Consider the following 25,402-nt stretch of genomic DNA (forward strand, 5'->3'; position numbering starts at 1 on the left):
TTGCACTTATGCTCCAAAAGCTTCAATAAGATGTACACTTACTTGAAATTAAGTGCCACTGAACCGAGTGGGATTTCTCTCGGTACATATAGATTGGCCTGCATGGTTGATCTTATTTGTCCCTGCACTAACAGCGTCCACAAGAGTGTATATGCAGCATAACAGAGACTTTTCCAAATCCTGGAACCAGACTAATCTGTTGGCCACAGTAAAAAAAAAAAAAAGGTATTCTTCCCAGTGGAGACTTAACAGGACCACAATACTAGAAATAAAGAAAACATTTAAGAATATTGTTTAAGACTCACATTCTCTTTTCCAACTCTTTTCTTTTTATATTGCAAGCTGTTTAGTTTACAGTATAAACTCGTTAAGAATTCTGAATTCTAACTTGTAGTCGTAGCTTGGATCCCAAACGCCTTGTGAGTCAAACGTTTTGGCTCCCAAACGCTGCAGACCCAGAAGTGAGTGTTCCAGTTTGCGAATGTTCTTTGGAACCCGAACGTCCGACGCGGCTTCCGATTCCAGGAGCTTCCTTCAGCCAATCAGAAGCCACGCCTTGGTTTCCGAACGTTTTGGAAGTCGAACGGACTTCTGGAACGGATTCCGTTCAACTTCCGAGGTATGACTGTATTAACAAACCCTTCCTACAGTTACTTTTGAATTCTCCTTTGCCATGTGTTTACACTTAAGATGCTGTTTTCCAGGTATCAAAAACAGCTCTAAAATGTACATAGTTTTAGGGTGCACAACACACTTACCTGCAAAGTCCTATCAAAATCTGAGTAAACGTGCACAGGGTAGGCATGAACAGGAATTATTGTAAAATCTAACTTTAGTAGATCTAGTTTTATACAACAGGAAGAAGAATGCAATGTTTCTGCGATGGCCAAGTATGTTTTTAAATTGGTCATGCTAACCATCTTGTGGGGCCCTGGCCTAAAATGTGTAATAGTTAAATAAATCCCTACAATACTCAGGGATTTGGAAATTGGAGATTTAAAATAAATAAAACTTTCCAGATTATAATTTGTATAAAGTTCTAGATTGCCAAAGTATCAGTGTTGTCATAGAATATAAGGCTAATACTCCAGGTATGGGAGGTAACCAGGGGAGGAACAAGGTTCACAAGGCCAAATAAATATTACAGATACCTCATGATTTTAAGCTACACCTGCTAAAATGCCCTCTTTCCATTCAGCTATAAATGTTTCAGGAGCCGTGTCCATTTCCATTTGGCCACCTTAACTAAAATATTACAGTATAATGCACAAGTGTAGCTTAAGACTGATTGCATGTAAATGAGTTAATAACTAGAGACCTGAGTGCTGGTGCTGCATCACATTTTAGAAGAAACTGACAAAGTCAATATGATATTACAACATTTTTTTATTTGGTAGCACATATCTTTTAAACTCTAAAGACTTCAGCTAGTATTTGACAAAAAGTAACAGTCTTTAATTTACATGAAAGCTGTATTCATTCTACAAACATTACATACAAAATAGAATGTCAGTACTTATATCTGTATTCTGTCTTTTACAGCTTTTAAAACAATGAGAATGGTAGAAATACAATATTTTGCGAAAAGAGAACTAAGGAAAAATGTAGATCCCAGATATATCTTCTTTCTCTGTAGAAATTCTTTTACCCCTACTAGGTAATATCCTCACATTTTGCCCAGCCACCTTATGCTGGAGAACTATCATTTTTATAAAGGGCCTCTTACTGCATTATCGCCAAGATTCCCTCCCCCCCAAACTGCTGATGTTCTGTAGTGACCAGCTGGTTAATGCCCTAAGAGCCAAGAAGAGACACAGCCAAGCAACCCTCTTTACAAGTTCTTTATACCACCAGTTCTCTAAGGAGGGTAAAGCTCACTTTCCCCCCTCACTGCTACCTGCCCCACACCCATCACAGGTGGACAGCAACCAGTGAAATGTAAACATGTTGGCAGGCAGGTGTTGAACAAATCATCATGGCTAAAGGAACATGAGCTGCCTTTACCTAAGGAAGGATCAGCCTAGCATCAGACTGGAACAGAAGCATATAAGATTCCTGAATTGTGCCTTCTTGCATGCGTATTCTCTGCTGCAGCCTCACAGAGGAGCAGCTCAAAATTGTACACCCTAAGTCCTTTCTTTTACAAGACCTAATGCTTAAATTTAGATGCTTTTGTCCTTTTCAAAAATAATACATAGCTGTACATACTCATATAAGTCTAGAATATTTTAAAAAGGATATACCTTCTGCTACTGGTAGAAAACTAGAAGGTCCCAATTTCAGTAGTGCTCTCACAAGAAGATGAGCACTGATGGGCAAAATGCCTTCTGACTGGCAATCACATAATCAGAGTTTTAAAGCAATGTTTTTAAACGACACTTTTACTGATACAGAATTATCTTTTTGTTCATATCAGAATAAAATATTTTGTACATTATATATAAATATATATATTATAATAATACTCTTTACAAATATAAAATATCTCATTTAGAGATCCAAAAAGTGCTACACAGACAAAGTCTGGTTGCTGGATAGTTCTGTAACATTTTCTCCTTTACATTCAAATGTAAAAGATTTCTGTTGATCTAACTAAAACAAAACTTTGCTTTAATCTCATTCACATTAGTTTTTATTTTTTGATCTTGGGCAGGCAAGACAATTTACAAAAAAAAATCACATTTATCTAAGGATTGCATCCTGCCTTACAATGGGTATGAATACCCAAATACAAAATACTGATACCTTGCATTAGTTCAGAATGATGCAGTCACATTTAAATTGCTGCATTTCTCAGGAAAAAAAATATGGAAGTGGAGAATTTCTCATTTCCTGGTCTCCATCTCTCTGTATTTGGCCAAGGAAACTTACACATGGCTTAATATTCTAAAGGTGATGAGATTTCTGCAAATTCCCCACTCCCAATGCAGCTCTCTGCATCATGACCCACAACATTCCCAATAGTTCCACAACCCTAAAGAGAAGATTTTTGGAGGGTTCAGTGGGCTGTAAACAGAAGGAGTCAGAAAATCTCATTCTGTGAACATGAATTAACTCTGCCCCTTTCAGGGAAGGAAAGTCAGGTTCTAAGATACTGAATGCAAAATGCACATATTATGTACTTGGTTATCTACACCTAAATACAAACAGTTGCAGAATGTCATTGCCAGTGACTCTTCAAAGAACCAAGGAAAAGGGGGCAGAAAATGTATAGAAAAAAGTAGGAACCCAAACCCCATGGCAAGCTTCCTCAGTGAAACTACATGTAAGCCACCAAACTAGCTTATACACCCCAAACTGTCATTTGTATGCCTTGTACTGACTGATCTAAAAGTTTGGTCTGCTTAAGCTCACCATATCAATGCTCTTTGGCACACCTCATTTTCATAGGATTGGGTTGTGAGTTGTTATTCACAGAATGACTTTGACATCATTTCCTAAAGCTAAAGCTCTTCTTTTGCCTTCAAAGAAAGAAGTGTGACTTAAATGTTAAGGTTTTGTCTCTCGGCTTTCTATTCATCAGCTGGAGCATTTGCGCTGCTACCTTTTTCCTGCTTTTGAAATTAAAACAAAGGGCAATCTCATCAGAAGTCAAAATTCAGCTCTGCCCCCACAACCCAATCTGAGAAACTAAGGAACAACCACGCCACAATTCAATACATCACTGTAAGTGACAAACAAGATTTGCACAGGGGCAATAAATAGTCCAGATGGTGGGATGTGAAATCCAGCTTCTGTGCCTGATTTGCTTTAACATTTGCATCAAAGTTGACGACTTATCATGCAACTACATTTTCCCCACTTAAATACTTTGTTCATGCTGTCCAAAAATATTTACACACATTTCCCTGCAGGTAACATTTTTCCAGCGGCACCACTCTAAAAATCCTATAAATACACTATAAAGTCTATAAAGGACTACATAATGTTTGGGAGAGCATATTTCTTGATCTGTACCTGAGCAAGGTGTCAAAGGCAGTGAAGGACAGTCAAGGGCGGCAGTCACAAACCTGCTCAATGTCATAGATCTCCTTTGGGCAGTCTGCAGACAGGATTAATGGTGTGTTCTCTGTCACTACAACATCATCTTCTATGCGTATACCAATGCCACGAAAACTTTCAGGGGCACTCACATCATCCTCGGGGATGTAGATGCCTGGAAATAAATGTGGCAATCCAAAACTAAAGGGCCTGGGTTAAAAACTACGTCACAAATACGCAACATGTCTCTAATGATTTATTTTAAAACATTTATAAACTGCTTAATATTTCAGAAAACTAACACGATTTAGAAGGCAGGATACATGAATACAGTCATAACTCGGCTCCCAAACACCTTAGGAGTCGAACGTTCCGGCTCCTGAACGATCGAAAACCGGAAGTGAGTGTTCAGTTTTCCAAATTGTTTTTTGGAAGCCGAATGTCTAGCGTCGCTTCCGCTATTGTTTCCGGCGCACCTGCGCAATCAGAAACCAATCAGAAGCCACGCCTTGGTTTCCAAACATTTTGGAAGTCGAGCCGTACCAATGCAGAGGTTTTTCTAAGACACTGAACCATGGATACATCCGCAACAGAATAAAGCTTGTGGAATCTCTTTCCTTAACAGATGTTAATGAACTAACCTACAGTATTGCAAGTTCTACTAAAATAATATGCTATTTTATGGGCTCAGAGCATTTTGGAAAAATGTAAGTTGTTGTGTTGTGTTGTGTAGTATAGTGTCAGTGCCCCTAGCAGTTCAAGTGTTGCTCAGCCCTCAGGTTACTGTCCTAGGTTTATACCAGATGCAGCTTACACGTCTCCTAGCTTTTCATTGTTGCTGTAAAAGCTAGAAATGTAGGAACTTTAGAAATGTGAGAACTAGGATTCTCAGGAAGGCAAGTTAGGAGAAAATACCATATATGCCAACCGAATGGCAATTCTGTGAACCCATGGTATACATGCGGAGACATGTATGTTTATAGTTGTAGGCATTTGTATACACAAGTGTCTATACATGCACACACAGTCCTGCAAACTTTATTCCAGCATTGTTGATTGTTGATAAGGTGTATTTTTACCTGGCTCAATGGTGATCACCATGCCTGGCTGGAGGGGGATTGATCGAGATACATCGGGGGTGTCGTGAACATCCATTCCCAGATAATGTCCCACATGATGAGGGCAGTATTTCCGAACAGCCTACAAGTCAATGACATGTTCGTAAAGCAAGTGAAATGTGAAGGGATGTACACATTTCTTCAGCGCTGAGAGTGGAAACATACATTGAAAGGGAAGTATGCAACTGATTCATAGTTCTTGCTTCTGTACAACCAGCATCATTTGCGTGGTCAACCCCTTTGATTCCTCTCATTTGCCTTCTTTTCCCTGAGCCTCTCTCACAAAACCACAATGTTTAGGTCCTAACGTTCAAATTCACAGGCAGCTGGCTGAAGATAAAAAGGAAGCCTCTAACACAAACAATATAAGGCGTTTATTGTTGTGACTACAACTAGCTTTAAATGTTTTGCTTTAAATTGCAGGCCTATCAGTGGGAATCAGCTTCAATAGCCAAAAATGCAACCTCCATTTTGAGATACAGTTTTTCTCTGACCTCTTACCGGTAGATACACTTAAACTGTGCTCATGAAGCTCCCTGAAACATTTCCCTGACTACCACTGGAAGGCAGGAGTACTGCAGCTAAAAGGATCACTTGTCTGTCTCACCACAATAATTCAGATTTCCCAACAGCTAATTCACAAAATGCTCTTTTTAATTGGGCACTGTGTAGAATTAGGATCTTCACCTTTTTCCACTAGCCAACATAGGCAGTGGTTGGAATTGCTCCTAGTACCAGTACTTACCTTCTCTCAGTGAAGGGGAATAGCAGTTTACACACCAACTGCTGTCCATCTCGAGCAGACAAGTGCCTTTCTCTAGCAGGTTGTCCCCAGGGTTTTTGTTTTTGTTGCGTGTGGGGAGTGCATTCTGCATTTTTTTGGTTTATTTATTTTTGTACATTTTAATTGCTTTTTCATATAAACAGAAGAAAACTAGGACAAATTCAGAAGTATTGCCACAAAGTTGCTATGTCTGATTTCCAACCAAACTGTAGCACGTATACTGTACTTTGAAACTCTCTGCACACTGACATCACGCAAGCATCTTCACTGTACAGTACTGTACTCTATTCACCACCTGCTTAGAACATTTTTGTTTAGCCAAACCAATCCAGACATGTAGATGTTGATGCATTTTAATCTCTTTTTCCGTTTGCATTTCATCGTTTTTAAATACAGGTAGGTAGCCGTGTTGGTCTGAGTCGAAGCAAAATAAAAAAATTCCTTCAGTAGCACCTTAAAGACCAACTGTGTATCTGAAGAAGTGTGCATGCACACGAAAGCTCATACCAAAATATAAACTTAGTTGGTCTTTAAGGTGCTACTGAAGGAATTTTTTTATATTGTTTTTAAATGTCTTTCATTACTTGCTTTTATTTAGTTTTAATATCTCTTTTACACCACTTAAGAGATTTTGTTACAATCAAGTGGAATATAAATTTTGTTAAATAAAATACTGTACTCCCCCCCGCAACCCAAAATCTTCCTCCACAGTAGTCAACATGTTCTCAAGTGGCTGACAATAATCGTTTTGCACAGTAAATAAAAAAAGAATGCCATGTAGAATAAAGGTCTTCGCTAGTGGTTTGAGTTCTAAGCGCTTTACATTTTTCTGTTAACTTCTCCATCAAGGCTAAGGTCTAAATAGTTTGTACCATTTGTCAAAGGAATTTAATGTACCTCCAACCTCTAGCTACAATGCGTTTGGCTGCCACAAAAAGGAAATATCAAGAAGTTCTTAATACATCAAATTCCCAGCCTCACCTTCATAAACTGACAGCAGTGCTAGCTCAGTATTGATGTCACTGAGCTGAAGCGACTCTCCAGGGTCTTTTATACCTGGCAATGCCAGGGATTGAACCAGGGAGTGTGTTAATGCAGCTGACTTATGGCTCATCCTCTGTGTGCATTTTTAAAAGGACATATTCAGCCTGATCCAAGTCACAGGATTGGCTTTTACTTTGAACAGGGTCTCTCTAATTTGCAACATCTTTCGACGTATCATAGAGAGGGAATTGAATTTAACTTTTTTTAAAAAGCTTCCTATAGAGGTGAACATCTGACCTCCCTCAAATAATTCCGGGGAGTGGCAATCGAAAGAGGGAAATAACCTGTGCTGAAATACTATTTGTGCCTGTATCTGTCCATCAAAGAACAAAGCAAGAAAAACACACCTGTTGTGTGTGCAGCATTACCCAGCGAAGCAGAATCAAAGTGACTCATTAATAGAAACTTCCCGAATAGTCGGATTCCTACTTTTTATGAGAACAAAATCCCGCTGTGAGAATACCTCCCGTAACTCTCACCACCACCAAAAAAACGAAGCATTTCCCTCTCCTCGCCTGCCCCCTGTGGCAGTTCTGTTTAATGATATCACAGGCAAGTTAGAACAGTCCCACCCCACTCAAATGACACTTGTCAGGAATTAAAACTATTGCATGCCTGAGTTAGCTGAATGTTCTGCCATCTGCGGGACGAGAGAGGTACTGCTACCAACCCTTGGTTTTACAAGACACATCCTTTCTGGACCTGGAACAATACCAGAAGCACCCACACTGACAGGAAGTTGGCACTTCAAAATTGCAATGGCCAGTTTTGAAGGGCCTGTTTGCTTTTTTTTTTTAATGGAGAAAGGCAGCAGATTACTTCCTTACATCATTATCTACTCAAAGTACCTTGAAGAGGTGGCTCTCGGGGGTGCTTTTCTGTAAGATCCCCAAATCTTTTAGCTTCTGTCCAGTGAGGGTCAGCATGAGACTGTAAATGTTCTCTAGGCTCACACCTGGAGAACACAGCCTCAGGCAGGACTTCTGGACTTCCAGTACAGCCTGGTACAATTCTGCTTGGGGACTGGTGAACCTGAGAAGGAGAGAGCAATGCAAACCACTTCAAGCAGGGTTTGAACAGGAAGGAAAGCCTGTCCAGGCTACAAAATAATGATGTGATGTGACCCTCCCGAAACTGTTCCACATCAGAATGCAGGTGGAGAAGTGCACGTTCGAATACTTGCCTCTTATCAAATACTCTGAAGAAGTGTGCATGCACACGAAAGCTCATACCAATGACAAACTTAGTTGGTCTCTAAGGTGCTACTGGAAAGAATTTTTTTATTTTGCATCAAAATTTGGTATGTTAAGGAGAAGACAAGGCTTAAAATGCTGGCTTTCCACACAGGAAGGGGAATGAGTGCCCCATCTGTAGTCTTTTTTAAAAGTAACTTTTACTGTATTTTCCAGATAGAACATACAAAGGATGCACAAAATATGAATACAAACTAATTCTCCCAACAGAAGCCCCACCTGCATTCTGAAGTGGAACAGAACCATGTGAAATATCTAAATGAGTAGAGTAGTTCTGCATCACCACAGCCATAAGCCATTACCCTCATGCTGAAGTTTGTGAAACAGGCTGATCGTTCTGTACTGAGCAAGAACATGCAAGGATAAGCAGGGGAGAAAAGCCCCTGAAGCACAACGAACTAGAGAAAGGACAGTGGTGAAGCAGAGACACTTTTCAGGAAACTCAACAGAGCAAAGCTATCACAGGTTTATTGAAATTGTACCTGGATTCATTTTCCCAACACCCTCCAAAAACTCCCCAACAGATAGATGCAGGCATGCTCAGGAGGCTGCAAGTTGCAGCTCTCTCACGGCCTCAAAAACAGCGTGGGATTCTCCTGCTGGGAACAGAACCTACCTGCCATTGATGGGCCAAGTGCGGGTGATGTCGCTTACATAACAAGAGTATTCGCATCCCCCATCCAGTAAAACCATTTCTCCATCCTGGGGCAGAAGAAAAAGCAATTCATGCAACCAGAGGCAGAAAATAAGAGAGAACTCTTTGAACTTGAATTTATGCATAATAGTGGGTGGGATAAACTACTACTACTTTTTCGTCAGACAGAAGACCAGGGAGTTGGAAGCTGTTTTCCAGCTGTAGTCCTGCCCTTTCTTGAACATCCAGTCTGCCTACCTAGGTTAGGCCAAAGCAATTTTAAAAAGTTGGTGCCATGTTTGCTCAAGAAAGTATGAGATACAAAATAAGCATCTTCTAATCAGATCAGCTTCTCCTAGTGCAGAGCTTTAAAATAAAATTCTGAGTTACACAGAACTCTACCAGCCAATAGATTAGCCAGGCATGTCAAACTAGTGGACCTCCAGATGTTTTGGCCTACAACTCCCATGATCCCTAGCTAGCAGGACCAGTGGTTGGGGAAGATGGGAATTGTAGTCCAAAAAATCTGGAGGGCCGCAAGTTTGACATGCCTGGATTAGACAGATGGGAGATTCTTAGCTATACAAAAGAGGAAAAGCTGTTTATGCTCAATTACAGATTGCTCCAATGACCCATGAAGCCAACTGCAGGTAATGCAGGAATGAAGACCTGTGACCTTCCAAATGTGGTTGGACTACGATGCCCATAATCTTTGAGCATTGGCCATGGTATCTGGAGATTATGGGTGCGGAAGTTCAACCATACTTGGAGGGCCACGGGTTCCCCATCTGTGTCCTAATGGTAAATGAATATATTTGAAATGTTTTGCGTTGTCCATGATTTAGTTGAAGTAACTAAAATCTTTGTCATAGATGACGACTTCATGCTCTCTACTTTATATAAGTCCCTCTAAACGTAAATGGTCACCCTATTTTGATGGGCTCTTCTTAAAATCACAGACTGCTTGCATTATAAGGCCTGCCTGCAGAGACTTGAATGGGACAGACGTAATCATCACACTCACTGTCTTTAAAAAAACAAAACCATTCACTTATTTTAATAGAATTGATATAATATTATTTTATAACATGCTGGAAGCATATTAAAAACCTTATTGTGATCTCTGTGACAGTTCAGCTCAACTGGATGGAATGCGTACAAAAGATTCTGATAAACCTCGAAATCCATTTCAGGGCAGCTGTGATCAGTGTTCTTAAGTTCCAGAAGGGAACGGTGGAGATAAAAGACCTTGTTTTAAGAACTGAGTCTCACTAGTAATATGCTACTCTCGAAAGAGTCCACCTGCTGCCCTGCGACAAGAGGGCCTCCCTGTGCTTGTGCACTTCAGCTGTTCGTTATCATTCCTATATCCCCCCCAATCTCCCTCAAAGTAATCAGAATAGGGAAATCCCTTCCTTAGTCAAAAGCCTCCCTTTCCCCCAGCAATTATTAGTCACCTGTTAAAAAGTATCATAATTTTGGAAACTGGCATTCACCAGTCTCTTTGTAAGGGAAGGAAGGAAGGAAGAGAATATCTACTTCTGAAGAAATACTTTTTTTAAATGACTGAATAATAAAGACCTGGACTCTGTGACACTACATTCAAACCAAGAAGGGGAAAACAGTGTGAGAGGAATTCTGCAGGGACCATCCAGATATGAGAACATGCATTAAATCTGTTCAGTTTTTATGTGCAGAAATATAATCCCTTATTATTTCCCACACAAGGAGCATCATGTTTGATGTAGATGTATGAGAATGTCCCAGAAGTTATTTGCTTGGCTTTCTCAAGAGGGAGTCCCTCTCTCTAGACACAGGGTAGGCAGAAGTACCCTGGGACAGAGCAGAGCTGGTTTTACTTAATAAACCATTCAGGAACAGGACTGTGTAGTCCTCTTTTTAAGATGTCTGAGTCCTGCTCTTTCTTCACTGCTCTCTTCAATGGACCAATGATCACACGCCCCTCAAGGACAGGCGCTGCTGCAAAACCACTTGAGTTTGAGGCTTTGCCATCATGGCGGTTAATATATACAAGTACCAGTCGTGTAACTGGGCCAGACAGTGTGATTATTTCTACGCCAGCAACCCTGATGGTTGATGGCATCAGCCAGACCATTCAGTCAGGTTGATTCATGCAATACGAGCCACAATAACTTACAGCAAACATGGGACCCTCCAAGCTCATGGCATCCGAATAGGTATCTAGTCAATTACCAGAGTTGAAGAAAGGGTGATACGGAAGATGACTGTTTGAAAATATTCTCTAAGGTAGATCTTTTCTACACTGACTTGGTAATTGGCTCTGCTCCCTGGAGGACCTTCTTTGCTTTCAAACACATTTTCGTTGCCTCCAGCATCTTTCTTCTACCCTTCACAAATCAACCGACGACACTGGTACACAGTAGGAAATAATATAACAGTCTTCCCTTAACCTGGTGCCCTGCAAGCGTTTGGGACTACAACTCCCATCAGCCTCACCTAGCAAGGTCAATGGTCGTGGATGATGAGAGGTGCAGTCCAACAACATCTGGATGGGTTAGGTACAGGCACCCCCAAACTTCAGCCCTCCAGATGTTTTGGACTACGATTCCCATCATCCCTGACCACTGGTCCTGTTAGCGAGGGATCATGGGAGTTGTAGGCCAAAACATCTGGAGGGCCGCAGTTTAGGGATGCCTGGGTTAGGCCGTAGCTAAGACTCTAGCACTGTATAGACACATTGGATTCGCAGGACACTTCCATGGTATGCTGATTACTAGAAAAATCTGTAAGGGTGATGTTTGTATAGCTCTCATTCAGAATGGGGGACTCAAATTGTACCTCCAAAATCAATGTGCTCCCACACTAGCAAGAAAGGTTAAGTTTAGTATACATGTGGTCATATAGCAGGGATGGGGAACCTTTGGCTCTCAAGAAGATGCTACATTACAGCTGCCATCACCCCTGATGGACTGGACCGGCGGATGAGAGTTGTAGCCCTGCAACGTCTGTTGGGCCACATGGAGCTGTTTATAAATCACTCTTCAACATAAATAAATCACTCAGCTACCATATCAAAATTCAGCACATAGCAATTTTCAAAAAGTATGAAAACCTGGCATGTTGGTCTCTTACGGTTGAAACTTGAGACATGAAGTTTAAAGCATAAGAGAGACCAGGCATGCCAACACAGAGTAAGCCAATCGGCACAGGAGGTGGAATGTTGGGCCCCAGGGGTTCCACTGTCTCTTCCAATATTTGCATTTGGGAAAGGGGTGCTTCCAGTAGCAGGCAGGAAAAACTGATGCTTGCTGAATGCAAAAAAATTGGAGAGAAATCACAATTAACAGAAAAAAGACAGGGAATGAAATATTGGCTTATGAAACAAGGCTTATCTGATCTAAACACTATTTGCTCACTGAGCACACAGTGGTATGTTAGGAGTGCTTCTGACTGAGTTGCTGTTCAGCACATTTCAAAATGTATTGGGCCAAATAAATCTTGTTTTGGCAACTTCCGAGATTTCATCACTCCTTTCTTTGCTTGCAGAATGCAAGCCTCCTTTACCAAGACACACACACAGAACACTTTATGTGCAGACACCCTCTGAAGGCAATTACTATCATTGAACAGTGAAGGTTCAGTTGTCAAACCGAAGATCGTAATGGGAAGAACAGTAGTTTTGGAACAAGTCCATGTGAACTCTGTGAGGACAACACCCAAGATAAATGTTACAGCTTCTCGGATTCAAGTCAGATATGCAAACCTAACAAGGAAAAAGCACCGCAGAGTCACTCCATAAGCTCAGGCTTTGCTGAGGCATACTCCTGACCACACCCTCTCCTCCATGTTAAGCTAGCTATGGTAAGAGATGGCGTGGACACACACCCAGGAAGCAGAGGTCACAACTCTGAGGGGTGCTTAAAACAGCAAACATGGGTCAGAAGAAAACTTCTCCAAATAGTTTTGCAAGGCTTCAGAGACATGAAGTTATCGGTAGGTTGCAGTAGGAAGTGTCAGAATCCATTTGGTTACCTTGATGAGCTGGTTGTTTTTCACATAATGCAAGGTGTTGGATCTGTTGCCACCTGCAACCACAGGAGGATAAGCCAAAATATCAGCACCACGAGCCCGGCACTCAAATTCAAACTGGAATAATTAAGTTGGAAATAAGAAAACCCATTAGTTCTAGCTCAGGATTGCACAGGACACATCCGAGCCCTTTTCTGCCTGTGCATCGGACAACAAACCAATATGGTAGAGCAGGGGTCAGCAAACTTTTTCAGTAGGGGGCCGGTCCACTGTCCCTCAAACCTTGTGGGGGGCCAGACTATATTTTGGGGGGGGGGGAAGTGAACGAATTCCTATGCCCCACAATGCATTTTAAATAAAAGGACACATTCTGCTCATGTAAAAACATGCTGATTCCCGGACCATCTGCGGGCCAGATTTAGAAGGTGATTGGGCCGCATCTGGCCCCCGGGCCTTAGTTTGGGGACCCCTGTGGTAGAGGATACAATGTTGGGCTTGAATTCACTGGTAGTTTTTAAGTGGCTAAATCAATTACAGATTTACACAACTCCCTTTGCCTCGGACAATTCTTCCGTTTGTTGTATTTATCTGGCTCCTTGATGTTTCTGATTTGGGCTCATTGGATGAACTATTCGAAAGAAATGTGTAAAACCAGGAGGCACTTCTAATTCCATTAAGCGCATTCTCTGTGGCAGGCTTAATCCATATCCTAGGCAAATCATTACTTATGCAGGGAAGAAAGACTGTACACATTCTTGGATACAAAGGTATAAAACCCTCATATGAGAGTGCATATGAAATAAAAAATATTTGTTGTTTGACTAACAAATGCAAAATTATAAACACCTCTTAAGGTTTGTCAGGTTTGTCCTCAACTCCTCTGAAACCTCACTCACATATATGTTATCCTTTTGAAAGGAAGTAAGTTTAGGGAAAGATGCATAATGAGTTGTGGCAGAGCAAAGGCCTATATTAAGCTCCCATTGTTGTCTTAGAACAGGCATCCCCAACCTGCGGCCCTCCAGGTTTTTGGCCTACAACTCCCATGATCCCTAGCTAACAGGACCAGTGGTCAGGGATGATGGGAATTGTAGTCCAAAACATCTGGAGGGCCAAAGGTTCGGGATGCCTGTCCTAGAAGGAAAACTAACAGTGCAATCCTCCACATGTCTACTCAGAAGCCAGTCCTAGTAAGGCCAATAGGACTTATTCTGAAGTATACTGTAAGGTAAGGTAAAGGTAAAGGACCCCTGGACGGTTAAGTCCAGTCAAAGGCAACTATGGGGTGCGGCGCTCATCTTGCTTTAGGCCGAGGGAGCATATGTTTGTCCACAGACAGCTTTCCAGGTCATGTGGCCAGCATGACTAAACTGCTTTTGGCACAACAGAACACCGAGACGGAAACCAGAGTGCACAGAAATGCTGTTTACCTTCCCGTCACAGTGGTAACTATTTATCTACTCATACTGGCATGCTTTTGAACTGCTAGGTTGGCAGAAGCTGGGATAGAGTAACAGGAGCTCACCCCGTCACGCAGATTTGAACCACCAACCTTCTGATTGGCAAGCCCAAGAGGCTCAGTGTTTTAGATCACAGTGCCAGCCGTGTCCCCTCTGAAGTATGTGTGCATAGGACTGCTGCCTAAGAGGTCAACGCAATACTAAGAGGGGAGATGTTATTGTTTCATTTTTGTTCTATTTATCTGTGCTTTTATCTTGTATTTTTATCTTATGAAGAGCAGTATATAAATTCAATCAATCAATCCCAACTGCATGAAGAATTATGATGCTTTCTAGGATACTACAAAGCACATACCTTAGCATACAGAAATGCTTCATCCACTGGAGCTTTGCTTGCAAACATTGTCTCCACAAACGCCTGTCAAAACATCAAATATAGAATAAACATAACTTAGGACCCAAAACCAATCTATGGCCTGTGATGACAAAAGAAGGCTTTTACTGCTGGGCAGGTTCGCCAGAGGTGCCAATAACTGCCTCTTTCACAGCATTCCCCATGCTGGCTTTTGCACCACAAAAGAGGGAAATATTTGTGTTAGGATTGTATAAATTTTCAAAACCATACCCCTGTTTCTGTCATTACCCTCAAAAGCTGACAGAGGTTTGTTCATGGAAGTCTGAAACAAAGCGGAGTCAATTATGTACAGCATCTTTCAGTTTCTCAAACAGTTGTTAGTTTGTGTCTGTGATATAAAACCCACCTGGGTCTGGATGTAGATCTGCCTGGACTGCTGTAAATACATTCTAATCCTGGTTGAGGAGGGAAATATGGTGGCAAGATTCCAAATGCTTGAGATCTCTTCTTGGCTTTGGGAAAACCACCATTAGTCAGCCAGGTCCCCAACATCTAACACCCAGTTAAACAAGGTAGCCAGACATGGGAGAAAAACACATTGCATGCTCCCATACAGATCTCAAGGCAATCTGTCCAGACCAGTCACTTCTGGCTTTATGGTACAGCAGCCTCCGGAAGCAGAGCCATAACTACTCGATTCAATTCAAACCAAGCCAGTTAGCACAAGCCATGGTTTCTGATACTGATCTGCTATCTAATCTAAAGTACTAGTTACAGGTAGGTAGCCGTGTTGGTCTGAGTCGAAGCAAAATAAGAAAATTCCTTCAGTAGCACCTTAAAGACCAACTAAGTTTATATTTTGGTATGAGCTTTCGTGTGCATGCACACTTCTTCAGATACACTAGGTGTATCTGAAGAAGTGTGCATGCACACGAAAGCTCATACCAAAATATAATCTAAAGTAGTGATTCTTTACTTGAAAAATCGTGCTTAACCTTCATTAATCTTCCGTAATCATGGCTTAATGTGATGCCCGAATTAAGCCTGTATCCTCAGTCACTTCTCATCAAACCATTGTTTTCTTTTACAATGCAATAAAATAATGTCCTTAATGAGTAAGTAAAGTTGCAAAGCTTATCTAAAGCAACATGAATATTTATGGTAACAAGCGTCAACACAGCAACATAGTATATGCCAACAAAACAACAAGTTGTAATATTAAGAGCAATAATCGTGTCAGATTTACAAACACTTTCACAGGGTTTGGTACCGGTACCCACTTGTGGGTCCCAGACCATAGGTTGGTAAACACTGTTCTAGAGAAGAAATCTGAGTGTTGGAAGATTCTGGACAGAGAAATGGAATCCACCACTACAATATATAATTACGAACACCAGTTTGGATAGCTTTAAAAGGGCTTAAAAGAATTCATGGATAATAGCACCATCAATGGCTGATAGCTGTGCTGGCTGTGTACCACCTGCAATGTTTGAGGTGCCATGCCTCCGAATATTAGTTGCTAGGTAAACAAAAGTGGGGAGAGGACTGTTGCATTGATGTCCTGCTTGAATGCTTCCTATAGGCACCTGACAGGGTGCTAGAATAGATGGGCTTTTGGTCTGATCCCAAGAGGCTGCTTTTATTCTCAGTAATAGTCCAATTTGGAAAAGGCGAACCAGGAATTACTATCATTAAATATATCATTATAAAAATCTATAGCCAAAGAGCATGTTTTCAAATTTAATTTGAGATTGATCTTATCCCACAACATCAGAAATCATTTCCATAATGGATTATTATGGATTTGTAAAGGCCAGTTCTGCTTCTTAAAAATGCCCCTCAAAGTTTTATTTCAAAACACTGCATTCTAAGACCAACCACGGGATGTCACTAGATACATAACCCAAGATGGAATTGGCTCAGATTGTGAAACTAAGTAATAACAAAGAAGATCAAGTAGATTTGGTTCCCACTCAATTGGTGTTTTGTTCAATTACTTTGTATGAAATTAATTGTTGTGTTAGCCAATAAAGGTCGTGCTGTATTGGAAAGCTTAGTATACAAATGCCTTCCCATAAAATTGAAGAATATATTTTCTTTGGGATTACCCACTTATAAAAAAGAACAGTCCCTAGAACTATCCAACCAGAAGCAACCCAAGTAAGTCCACATCCCATCTACCCTTTGAAAAGTGTTTCTGCACCATGACAGATTTTCTGTTGACACCGTTAGGCACAACTGCCTTGTCCCATACCTGTGATGTCACCTTGCCAGCAATCTTCATTCTCTCAATCTCTGCAGCAGATTTAACCAGTCGCAGGTTTTGCACTAAGTGCCTGATTGCTCGGATACGATTCTTGCTTCTAGCTTTGATTTCTGCCAGGTGTAGCAAGTAATCAGAATGGAGTTGTGGATGCACAGGTTTAGCAAAATCATACCAAACCATACTAGATTCATCTGTGAAACAGAATATAAACACGTTAGTTTAATTTGCCATATATATCTCGGGGGAAATCGGTACTTTGAAAATCTGCCTGAAAGGAATTAGCAAGAACTATTGCTGAAGCTATTCTTTCTATTCTAATGCACCATCCACTTAGAAACAAAATTGTATACTTCTATCGACTATATCTTTTGGAAAGTTTGCCTGTTCTCCATGCATCTGAGGACACCACTTAAGGTATCTTAACCAAGCTTTACATGATGGTTCCTGAGATCAAACAGCAGGTTTTCATCTCTGTTTGAATACAATTTTGAATCAAGGTAGCAGACTGAACCATTCAAACCTGCACTGATTTTAATACTTAAAATTCCTGAGCAATGCAATGTATGAGGCTGCAAGCTAATTATAAGCTGAGAAAATCATAGAGTTGGAAGGTACCTTGGAGGTCATCACCATAGCTGCCAAGTTATCCCTTTTTTTAAGGGAATTTCCCTTATGCTGAATAGGCTTCCTCGTGAGAAAAGGGAAAACTTGGCAGCTATGGTCATCACCCAGTCCCCCCGCCCAATGTAGGATCTACAATGCAGGATACAATTATAGATATTTCACAGCAGAAAATCATCTATGTAAATAGGATATCCACTTCCCTCAATGTAAATAGGTCATCTAATCTTATGGAAAACCAGGCCTTTGGATGATATATGTCAGAAAGAAGTAAGCCTGCCAAGTGGGCACATTATTCTTCCCTAATAGTCATTCTTCAAATAAAGGGATCCTGAAGGGACAATGCAAATGTTTGCCATGGTACTGAAGACCTCTGTGATTTTTCTACTATATTAGTAAAGATCCCTGAGCCACAGGCCATCCAACAGCCGCAGGAGAATCTAAAATGTCAATTATGTAACTTTTCTCAAATATTTTTAAAGGGTGGGGGGATTACAACCAGGTAGCTGGGAGCACAAAATTTCTTTGCATGTTTCCACTATGCTCTCCACCTGTGAGCAACCCACCCAAAAGCTTTGTACACCCTGCCAAAACTCCTACCAATCCACATCTCCTATATGTTTCTTCTTATTCTTACCTTTCAATTTAGCCACCAGGTGCCTAAACTCTTCTATGGTATATGCGTCATCCACGCCCGTGAGAGCCACTGCCCCGTCTGTCCCAGACCGTGGTCCATCCCACAGCTCTCTGCTTGGATCCCGCCGTGGGACAAACAGCAGAGCTTTGTGGGATGGCAAAGGTTTGCCAGGCACAGTCTGTAGCACCAAGATGCTGTCAGGCTCCTGGAACCCGCACAAATACAGGAAGTTAGTGTCCTGGTGGAAGGTGTATGGAATATCATTGCTCATGTAGTAGGTAGGATTGGATAGCAGAATCACTGTGTGGTCCATCCCTGGCACCTCTCTGTGTATCTCAGCCATCAACTTGTGCCTACGGAGAGCATACTCCACTTGCGACAACCCCGGTGTTACTTCTCCTGTGAACAGAAATCAAAATAGCTATTCTTGTTTCAAAAACACCTCTTCATGCTGTTAATTTTCCACGCTATGCTGCTAAGCAGCAAATTTTCCTCCTTTCAATTGACTCTCCTTTCCACCTCACACCCCCTTTTCTCCTCATCACTATTCTTTTGCCTTCTGCAAGGTGGGAAACTTGCTGGACTCTAGCTCCCATCAGCATCAGCCAGAATAACCAATGGCTGGGGTGATGGGAATTACAGTCCAGCAACATCTGGAGGGCTACAGGTTGGCTACCCCTGCCCTGCTCCAATGTGTACACATTCTCAGCGTATTTCACAGTCATGTGTAAGAAAAAAGCTCCATTTGATATTAACAAACATTAATTCTCAAGGCATTCCACAAGCTAACATAAGAATATTAATTTTTAGATTGGAGAATAGGTGATGGTGGAGAAAGAAAATAGGTACACTTTAACCCAATTGAAATACTACACTTTTTCAGCTTCTGGATATTGAACAGACAATGCTAGTGCTGGGTGCAACCTTTAATGTGAAGTCAGAAGAGATATTAGGTTGCCCAGCGAAAATTTCTCCAAAAATCAAACAGTGAACAATCATCGGACTATTTTTAGTATTATAAGCTATGTACCTAATAGCTCCAAGGAAAAATTCACTTTCTCGGAACTGCAGATTTAATCTGTCAACCACATTTTATCTGCAAAGAACAGAGTCTTTTTAACAAAACTGGACTGAAGAAACAAGAGCTGCTGATTGCAAATGAGGTACACTCTTGGCATAATCTATGACCACAATCCTGCACTCATAAACGTTAATGAAGTTAAGTGGGACGTTTTATGTGAGAACTGCACCCTTAGGCTACAATCCCTAAGCAAGCTTACATGGAAGGAAGTCCCAGTGAAACTGATAGGAGGCTCAGGCTGCAAGCAGTTAAATATTACTTTAAAAGGTCTTTGCCTAGAATGTTTATGCTACCTGTTTCATATGGCTACCTTGCATTCAGAATTTTTTTCCTTTACAATAGTCTGGGTTGCCTCTAAAGATCCCATGAGTGGCATTCTACTCCTAGAAAGGTCACTCCCAACACCCGCTAATGAAAGGGGGTGGAGGCCACCTCTGTTCATTCCAGCCTCTTCCCCTCTGCTGAGGGACCCCACAGAACAGCATGGGAGGTGGTGCAGGCAAGAGGTAGAACTGGTGAAAATTATGCCTCCCACTTCCATTAACAGGTGCCTCCACTGGATCAAACCCATAATGAAGTGACATGTGAACCAGCCCATAGTAATGTAATTTTAACTTACTAGTAGAAAGGCAGGGTATAAAATAATACACAAATAACCACACAGTCCATTCCTATACCAATCTGATTGAACTCAGTGGGACTTAAACATGCATGACAACAGGACACATGTTTGGAGAGAGAGGCAAATCATAGAATACAAATGGAAAATAAAGGTGTTTGAGATAAAGGAAAAGGATTGTCACTTGTGGAAGAAAGCATGGTTGAACAACAATGAGTTTCAAGTGTGGGTGAATGATTCCATTTCTGGAAAATTGATTGCTAGCTATACGGTCATACCTTGGATCTCGAACGCCTTGGCTCCCAAACAAATCAGCGCCCCAACTACTGAAACCTGGAAGTGAGTGTTCCGGTTTTTGAAAGATTTTTGGAAGCCAAACGTCCGTTGGGGCTTCCACAGCTTCCTGCAGCCAACTGGAAGCCGCACTTTGGTTTTTGAACGTTTTGGCAGTCGAATGGACTTCCAGAACGGATTCCGTTCGACTTCCAAGGTATGACTGTACAATTAAATGTCTGGCCCAGGCCTAATTTACAAATGTCAATCAAGCAAACAGAGATTTTTTTATTTACAAACTTTTTTATTCCACTCTTCTGTCAGAAGCACATCATTAAAATGGCCTAAAGGCCTAGTGGAATAAAACTGTCTTCCCTGCCTACTTGAAGACCCATAAATATGGGCCCAGACTGACATGGGAAGGTATTCCAAATTTTCACTGCTATGATAAGGAAAGACCTGGCATTCTGCCCACCTGCTGCAACTCTGAAGGTAGGAAAATATGGAACTGGTGTTCAGAAAAGTTCTTGGGGAAGGATATAAGTTTGTTATCTGGAGAAGTGTGCATGCACACGAAAGCTTATACCAGAACAAACTTAGTTGGTCTTTAAGGTGCTACTGGACTTTTTTTAAAATGTTTTAATTTATTTCGACAGCGTCAGACCAACACGGCTACCCACCTGAATCAAGATAAGTTCTGTCAATCGTAAGAACTATGTGGATTTTTTTTCTGCTGCTGCTGTCATGGAAATATTTGTTGGCCATACCTGCTTGGTTTAGATGTTGCCTTTGCTGACAGAAATGTACATTTTCCATTCCCCCATTTCACTGTTCTATACGTAAAATGTTTGCTGTATTTATCTCAGTTTTATCTCATATTGGGATGCTCTATTATTTTAAGCAATGAGTCTGAACTGATTGAGAAATGCATACATAGGGATGATACCTCTTTGGAATTTTAGGAAATACTTTCTGAATGTGAATTCCACTAAGGATGTACAGTACCATTTTCCTCATCTTTGTGCAAAATAAAAAGAATCTAATGACACAGCTCAGAAACTAGTGTCCGTGGTTGCTATCCTATGCAAACATGGCAGGGAGTAAGTCCCAGTGAATACAGTGTTTCTTACCTCTGAGTAAATATGCTTAGACTGTACTGAAATGATCCTTACCTGCTTTCAGAAGATGTGGATGTGTGAAAGGGCTAGGTTGACCTAGGTACCGGTTTGGAATCTTCCTTTGCTGAACAGGCTGGATGGACAATTTCCGAAAGAAACAGAACTTGCAGTCTAAAAGAAAACAGCTGCATTGTGTCAAGCTGAAAGACCTTTCCCTTTCTAGGTGTAATACAGTCAAGTCACACGCTTGCCATTCTTTTCACCTTTTTTCTAAGGCAAATCCACATGGAATAACCTGCAGTGCAAGCCTATAAATGTCTACTCAAGATGTAAGCCCCACTGAATTCACAAGTACTTACTCCAAAAAGTACTGTAGGTTATGGATGGGAGATTCAAAAAGATTTAAATCTTCAAGTTACTTACAAATGTGACAGAACAGAATTGCACAAATTCTCTTTAACTTTCAGAAAGGACATCAGTTTTAAGAATTTTTTTGTCCTCAGTATTTCCATCACAAAGGCTGCAAATACCTTAGCTGTGGCACTTACCCTCCTTTTACCAGGGTAAGGTTAACTAATACTCTTCTACTAGAGGGATAGGAAACCTGTGGTTATCCAAACATTGGTGCTCTCCATCTACCATCAGCCCAAGTCTGTATGGTCCATGATCAAGGATGCTGGGAGCTGCAATCTAATGACCTCTGGGGAGGACACAGGTTCCCCACACCTGTTCTACAATATAACTAAAATATTGTAGTGATGCTTCTATTAACCATCCTTCCAAAACTATACAATGAGATTAAAGTGTGTGTGTGTGTAAGAATGTGACTGTATTGCAAGTTACATTCTGGTACAGTAGTACCTCGGGTTACAAACGCTTCAGGTTACAAACTCCGCTGACTCAGAAATAGTACCTCAGGTTAAGAACTTTGCTTCAGGATGAGAACAGAAATCGTGCTCCGGCAGCACGGCGGCAACAGGAGGTCCCATTAGCTAAAGTGGTGTTTCAGGTTAAGAACAGTTTCAGGTTAAGAACGGACCTTCGGAACGAATTAAGTTCTTAACCAGAGGTACCACTGTATTCCTTTTATCTCTTCCTGTGCAACACAGTATTTTTAATAGTATTTGTTTTGTAAGGACACTGTCCTAACTCTCCTCTGCCCTGGTAGACCCTGTAATGCTTTTTTCTCTTCCTTGGAACTGAGTAGGGGACTACCACATGACACGAAAACATTTTACCGCCTGTCCAATTATTAATGTACTCTTATCAATATAGATTTTATTCATATGCACTTGGAATACACTGAAAATATTGAGAATCGGACTTATTTGAGGGGGGCGGGTATCAAAGTATTTCATTCAAGTGCCAAAATACTACGTTTGCATAAACTGCTAACACTCACAAGAGTGGGCAACCAAGTAAGTGCATAAAAATTGCTAATAGATGTCATTACAGACCAAGAATACAATCTAGAGAAAATCAGTAGTAGTTGAGGTTGAAATCCTATGCATAAAAACCATTGAATTAAGTTGGGTTGGGGGTGCCAAACTCTGCATAGGGCTGCAGCTGTGTAACCCAGTCTCTGCATAGGTTCAGGGTCTCCTATACACACTTCCTTAGCAGCAAGCCCAGTTGAACACAATAAGTGTTTCCAAGTAAATATGCATGGGATTGGATTGGACTACATACACACTGAAGTAAATGGAAACTAGAGTGATGGCTGTCTACTACAGTGATGGCAAACCTATGACACGTGTGTCAGACATGACACGCAGAGCCCTCACTGCTGGCACGCGCCCCATCGGGCAATTCACGCTGTTGTTGCCCCCCCCCCAATTCTCCTGCTCCTCCTACAGCTTGTCTCCGCTACAGCTTGTCTCCACTGTTAAAACCCGGATAACTTTTTGTTGTTGTTGCTGGTAGCCAGATTGGTTTTTTAAAAACTTTCTGTGCTGTTTCTTTCTGGCGCTTTTGCAGACTATGTCGGTGCTGCATGTTAGTTCTAGCGAAGGTATTATTCGTCATTTATTTCTGTTCTCTTTCTCCCCAAAAAAACACAGCAGCTTTGGGGCACCCCCAAAAAAGCAAAGCAACTTTTGCACCCCCCAAAAAAAACCTCCAAAACTTTGGTCAGCAGCTCCCCCCAAAAAGCTCAACAACTCTGGGTTTTTGGTTTGGTTAAATAATTAGTTTTTGGTTTATTAAATACAGTTATATATTACAATTATACATTTTTGTTATTTAAACTATAAATATCACAAAATAATGGTTTTTTTTCACAAAGTGACAAACCACCCGAGTTATGCTTGGTTTTTTGGTGAATTTTGACACACCAAGCTCAAAAGTTTGCCCATCACTGCTCTACTAGAAGGAAGTACCCAATTATTACCCCTCATAAATCTGCTCAGGAATGCAACTTTTCAGCTTTATACTTAGCATGTTTACCCAGAAACTCAATAGGACGTATTCCAATATAAGTACTGTATGAATAGGTTGCCCACATTTTCATGCAGAAATAAATCCAACAGAATTTAAAGGGTCTACCATCAGGTAAACATGCATAGGAATACAATCTCCCCCACCACTTGCATTTTGCAGCAGTATCCCCAGGTGCAAATACTACAAAGCTCCATAGAACTTTCTTCCTAGAAAGGGTGCTCAGGACTACAAACTTAGCACCCAATCCAGTCATTGCATTTTCCTTTGAGTTTTCTTTAAAACTCAATGTGATCATACAGGTCTTCCTGTCATATAAATCTTCATTTTTTACACATTTTGAAAGGTGACATACAGTATAGTACAGGCATCCCCAAACTTCGGCCCTCCAGATGTTTTGGACTACAATTCCCATCATCCCTGACCACTGGTCCTGTTAGCTAGGGATCATGGGAGTTGTAGGCCAAAACATCTGGAGGGCCGCAGTTTGGGGATGCCTGGTATAGTATGAAAAATATAAAAGAACTAGGTTATCTTTAGCATTCACTTTCTCAATTAAAAACCTTTAATGTATGTCCTTTTAATCTGTAATGTGTAACGGATTGTTTCAAAGGTTGACAAGGAAGCTTAACCTTATTATTATTTTTCAATTCAACAATTCAAAATTAGTAAGATAAACAAAAGACTTTGCAACAATGGATATTTTTATTTGCTTTTATAGAATTGCACAAATATATTCTATCAGAAATGTACAAATGGAAGGGCCAAAATAAAGCAGCCACAGTTACTTGATTTAATGAATATTAGGGAGAATCAAATCATTTCAATAAACAGAGGTTTGAACAAATGCAAGTATAAGAGAAACTATACCAGGTAGTTTCACAAACTACACAAAATCCAGCCATACTGTACTTGAAAACACAAGTCCACTAATCTCTGTGTGGAAGAGTTAAAACACATAATTTCTCCAACTGAGAACAATGAGACTTAAATGAGTATAAAACTCAGCTAATTCATGGCCAGAAATGAATTAAGGTAACGAAATTCAAATTAAATGAGAATTTCCACTACATAATATTTTGGTCCTATCTTGAACTGCATTGTCTGAAAACCATGCTCTCTTTTTATGACCTCAGTTCTGAATTCAGAGGTTGATTTAGTTTTAGCGACCCTAAACACCCGAGAACCTTTGTCTTTCGTCTTTATAGCGGTATGGTCTTCCGCTTAACCTAATATGGCCTTCTGTAGATTTTGTGTCTTATCATAGAAATGTATTTTAACTGGATTAATAACCCAGTTACATGAACTGGTTTCCGTTGTCCATGGTGGAAACTAAAGTGCGCACACAGTGGAACCGAGTGCCTAGCGTAAGAAACTCCCACCCTCCCCAGAACGAAGGAAGCTCATCTTTAGAAGGAAAGAAAGTCTCTGACCTGAAAAGTTGCACATGCCCCTTACAGGCTGGATAAGTCTCTGTGCTAGGAACAACACCATGGCTGAACCCCCTGCCTGCAAGGACAGCACCCACCACTACAGGGCGATCTCTGAGGGGAAACCGGAGTCCCTCTTCCTCTCTTTCCCAAGTCCCCACTCCCTAGCATGCCAGCCTAAACTAAGCTCAAATAGAGCACAGGCACGTTGAGAGGACCTTCTCTGCTTTGAGTCGAAGCTTGATGGCGTCATTACGCCCATTACGACCGGAGATTGCATC

General features: G+C 41.0%; 1 protein-coding gene across 1 annotated transcript; it reads right to left on the reverse strand.

Moving 5' to 3' along the window:
* Window positions 1-1,368: 1,368 nt before the first annotated feature.
* XPNPEP3 (X-prolyl aminopeptidase 3) lies at window positions 1,369-25,356 on the reverse strand. Its single transcript, XM_035128115.3, has 10 exons — window positions 25,125-25,356; window positions 21,310-21,426; window positions 18,165-18,563; window positions 16,895-17,097; window positions 14,641-14,703; window positions 12,829-12,942; window positions 8,797-8,882; window positions 7,776-7,959; window positions 5,061-5,181; window positions 1,369-4,156 (listed from the first exon to the last, which is right to left on the reverse strand). Exons 1-10 carry the CDS (start codon window positions 25,183-25,185, stop codon window positions 3,990-3,992), a joined length of 1,515 nt encoding a protein of 504 aa, XP_034984006.3. The 5' UTR covers window positions 25,186-25,356; the 3' UTR covers window positions 1,369-3,989.
* Between the last annotated feature and the right edge of the window lie 46 nt (window positions 25,357-25,402).

Source organism: Zootoca vivipara, chromosome 9 (genome assembly GCF_965207765.1).
Source record: "Zootoca vivipara chromosome 9, rZooViv2.hap1.1, whole genome shotgun sequence".
NCBI classification, from domain to species: Eukaryota; Metazoa; Chordata; class Lepidosauria; order Squamata; family Lacertidae; genus Zootoca; species Zootoca vivipara.